We start from the raw sequence: 4,415 nt of genomic DNA on the forward strand, positions 1-4,415 counted from the left end.
GCGTTTAGCATGTGCAACCCCACTGCCTTAATTCCCATCGTTCTGAGCTTGAATGACTTCTTGCACTAAATCCACTGAGCCTCATGTATGTTCCCTGGTTTTAGCCATGGAGGAAACTCTTGGCTGGAGACAATTTTGGTTACATTTACACTTGCTCAGATTTTCCAGACAAAAAGTTAATGGTGCATCTCCCAAATGTCCCGGCAGCAACAACGCTTTTATTGGTTCCGCTATCGGGACGAACCAATAATGGCGAGCTGTTATTTCTTTTAAATAAAAAAAAAAAAAGGTCAATTTTAATGTTTTATTTAGATTACAAAAATAAATCATAATAAAAATTATGGGCATTGGCGTTGGCAGAGAAACTGGCAGATGGATTAAAATTCAACAGGAAAACAGTTAAAAAGATACTAAGAACAAACTATGTGGATGTGAAGATGTAACATACAGCAGAATGGGTTGTTGACCGTTTCTTTAATTTTGGGCAAAAGTTCCTGTGATGTTATGAGCCGGAAAGCTCTTGAACTCCAATACCCAGCATGCAATGGGGCGCATGGCGTCACGGGTTGGAGGCTAGAGCGAGAGGGAAGGTCTGAATGTAGCTTGCTACTGAAAGGTTCTGTGAAAGTTTGGAAATAAATATACAGAACAAGTTTACACGCCTCGTCTGTTCTATATAGAATCGAAGAACAAAACAGTTCCAAAAATCTTTAGAAGAATCTGCTGCTGTTCAGCCGCCTGGCGTCGGTGTGCAGCAGCAGATCAGTGTGGTCTCCACCTGCCTCCTCCAGCTGGGCGGAATAAACGCCTCTGAAAACTCCCGGCCCGAACAGAGCATGCGATCTTCATCGCAACACTCATGACATGCTTCATATTTAAAATACTGCCACACAGCTGTTGCTGAATGATGCAGTGGTTGATCCAAAAATCCGGGAAAGTTTCAGACAGCTTGAACAGAGCAACAAATCCAGCAGTGCGCCCAACCATAGATGGAGCCCCATCAGTTGTGATAGATGTCATTATCTCTGCAGATTCCTCTTCGCGCTTTAGAGTCCCTGGTAACCTAGCAACCGTGGCAAACCATGCCCAGCAATCTGCATGCAGAAAAAAAGGTTCCCTGCATACTTTTTACTTTTCATTTTATTATGAAAATAGACGTTGGCCTCTCATGATCAATGATTTGATTAGTGTTTTTAAAAACTTTTTTTTGTTTTTGTTTTTTGTCATAGCCATAAATAGGTCTACATTGTAAAACTTCTCACAATCGACTGAAACTCCGCCCACGATCGACTGGTAGATCGCGATCGACTGGTTGGGCACCCCTGGATTAGGGCTTCTCTGTTTCTTTTGTGGGTCTGCTTCTGTCTCCTTGAATCCCAGTCGGCTTCAGCAGAGGGCTGCACCCACTGAGCCTGTTTCTGCTGGACGTTTCTTCCTGTCAAAAGGGAGACCTTTTCTCCCCACTGTCGCTGCAGCATTCGGTGAGGGATTGAGGAGTCGACAACACAATGCAAACGGATATCTACAGTCTCCATGTGCTCATCAGGAGGAATAATCTTAGACTGGGCCTAAATGTCTGTGTCAACATGAAAACTGGTGAAGAAAACGGCAAAGGACTTACTGTTGGGACTGAAGGGAAACCAAAACAATTTTCACTACTTTGTTTTAGTAAATCCCAACAGGATCCGCTTAAGTCTGTGGTGGTGATGAGACAATTAGTGAGAAGGTGAAAACCTGCCCTGCTGTTCATAGTTACCTTCTACATACTCCATGACCATGCAGAGGTGCCTCCTGGTCTCAAAGGAGCAGAACATGGAGACCACAAACGGGTTTTCAGCAAACGTGAGAATGTCTCGTTCCACAAACACCTGCTGGATCTGGTTCCTGAGGATCAGGTTCTGTCTGTTGATCTGCTTCATGGCGAAGCGTTGGCGGGTCTCTTTGTGTCGCACCAGGTACACGGCTCTGCGTGGCGGCAAAAAGATAGACCCGGATTTAACAACAAAGCAAAAAAGATACATTCACTAAATCAAGGAAGGGTAAGATTTATGAGAGAGAATTACTCACCCATAGGCGCCGTTGCTGATTAGCTTTATGGTTTCAAAGTCACTCTCGCGTGGTTTTCGACAAGGAGGGGTGGAAGCTGCTCGGCTCTGCATCCAGAAAAGAAAGAACAAACCCAATCAGCTGCTTTGTTTGTCTTAAAGTATTATTAATGTCGACCAGTCATGTAAAGGCTCATCACGTCTCTGCAGAAACGACTCAGGAGAGAACAAACCTGCACAGGTGTTGCCTCTCCAGAGTCATCGGACTCCCTGCTGGCTGATCTCTGACACGGGCTGGTCTGCTCCAAGTGGACCACCTCTGCAGGACCGGAGGACAAATGGCTTCAGGTTCTATTCAGGGTTTCATGCACATGTGAGCAGCTCAGTGTGAAGGAAGAGAGTGGATAGAGATCGCCCCCTGCTGAAGAAGCATGGGACTGACAGCATAGCGCCTGCTTAGTTTAAGCCGGGTATACGCTGTATGAAATTTTGGCCTTTTCGGGCAGATTCTCCAGTAGTGGGACAATTTTTTTTATGTTAACTCCAAACTAAATATTTATTTAATAATATAAGATTTTTTATAAGTGAACGAATGACATAGTGAAAAAATGACTTGGAAAAAAAATTATTTTTGACTGCTTAACTTAATTATATCTTTTAATTCTTTTGCATATCATTTCTTATATAAATATACACATATCGCTGTAAATTATTATTATATAGCTCTGGAACATATATGCAGATAATGTTTCTACTAGGGATGGAACAGTTTTTGAAAACCGTCCGAACCGTTCGGTTCGACTGTCTCGGTTCAGTTCGCGTGTGTTGCGTTCGGTTCATGCGCTGCTCCTTTTTCTCATAGGCGAAGCGTTTACACTCCAGAGCAGCAGGTGGCGGTACTGCGACCAAAGCCAACCACCAGTAGGAAACAAGAAGAAGAAGCGAAGCAGCGTAGCCGGGTGTAGCAGAAAAAAATCAGTTGTTGTGGAGAATTGTGTGGGTATGGCGAGTGGGAAAGAACAGGAGTTGGAAGACGCGCCAGCAGCACTTTATAGGTCTGCTGTATGGGACCACTTTGCATTTAGAGTGACCTACGATGACGGCGGAAAGAAAGTTGTGGATAAAAGTGCAACAGTGTGCAAGCATTGTGCAACACGTTTTGTTTATCCTAACAGGAACATGACCAACATGTCAGGCTAACAATCAACATATACCGAACGGAACCAAAAAGCGTGACCACGAAACCGTGAACCGAACTGAACCGTGGATTTTGTGAACCGTTCCACCCCTAGTTTCTACCTTATATACATTGAATATATGATTCTTCACTATAATTCCTATCTGTTTGTCTTTTGTTTAAACCCCTGGACTCTGTGGTTGAACCTACTTCTGATGTTTTCTCGCAGTCACTCCTGCATTAGCTGATTGGCATTACAGTTGGCTTCTCTCTTCTGGACAATTAATACAATAAATAATTTTCCAACCCGTTACCACTGCGAATTTGTGACGTTTAATCTTCAGATTGTCATTTGTGGAAGTTTAACGATGCCATAATAAGTGGATAATAATATAAAAACCATGATTATGGTTTCACTGCACCTTCCAGTGGATCTCTGGTGAGGCCCAGTTGGCTGATGATGTATCTAGGAAGGTCGGTCTTGATGCCATGGCCTACTTTGGCTTGGCCCTCTGCAGCTTCCAAACGCTGGTAGAACTCCTCTGGATCAAATTCCTGTACGGTAAATAAAATAAAAACACAGAATGAGACTTTAGCTGGTGGGTCTGAAATATAGAGTTCGGAGAAGGAAAGGGGAGAAGGAACTAAAGACCAACAGAAAAGACAGCCTAAGACGCAAAGAACTGAAGGAAGGACCCTGAGAAGGAGCAAAGGAAGAAAGGAAGGATTGAAGTGAGGATAAATAAATACAGAAATATGAACAATTTTATATCATATTCTTTTAACTCATCCAGAGCACAAAAACATTCAAATCAACTTTCCTCCTCTATAGGAACCCAGTGGGTTAATGGAAGCTGGACCTCCAGGTACCCGCTGTGTGGTACAGAAATCCTGCTGCTGCCTCAACAGGAACAGCCCATTTTTAAAGGAAAAGTCCGCTCATATTCAGAATTCAAACTTCTGAAAGTACTTTAAATATTAAATTATTCCATACTGTTCAATAATTGATAAGTGTTTTTAATTCAGAGTAATTTTCATCTGAATGTGCTTTACTGGAGGCATCCATGTTTGTCAAAGAACACTACTGCCACCTACTGGTTTGTGACGTCACGGTGCGGTATCGGCTGTTGATCAAGTCCCAGTGCTGTATCTGGTGTTTGTCACAACGCGCTATTATCCAAGTCATCTTGAAA

The 4,415-nt window shown here is 43.1% G+C and overlaps 1 protein-coding gene across 1 annotated transcript in view; it reads right to left on the bottom strand.

Moving 5' to 3' along the window:
* Positions 1-4,415, bottom strand: part of LOC107095128 (microtubule-associated serine/threonine-protein kinase 3-like) — a 49,384-nt gene that overhangs the window by 18,988 nt on the left and 25,981 nt on the right. Inside the window, exons 8-11 of the mRNA XM_015391104.1 lie at positions 3,645-3,777; positions 2,279-2,364; positions 2,068-2,153; positions 1,757-1,965 (exon numbers count right to left, since the gene is read on the bottom strand). Of these exons, the coding sequence (XP_015246590.1) occupies positions 1,757-1,965; positions 2,068-2,153; positions 2,279-2,364; positions 3,645-3,777 (514 nt within the window). The remainder of the gene's footprint in view (positions 1-1,756; positions 1,966-2,067; positions 2,154-2,278; positions 2,365-3,644; positions 3,778-4,415) is intronic.

The sequence above is a fragment of the Cyprinodon variegatus genome, unplaced genomic scaffold (genome assembly GCF_000732505.1).
Source record: "Cyprinodon variegatus isolate N-32 unplaced genomic scaffold, C_variegatus-1.0 Scaffold525, whole genome shotgun sequence".
Lineage (NCBI taxonomy): Eukaryota > Metazoa > Chordata > Actinopteri > Cyprinodontiformes > Cyprinodontidae > Cyprinodon > Cyprinodon variegatus.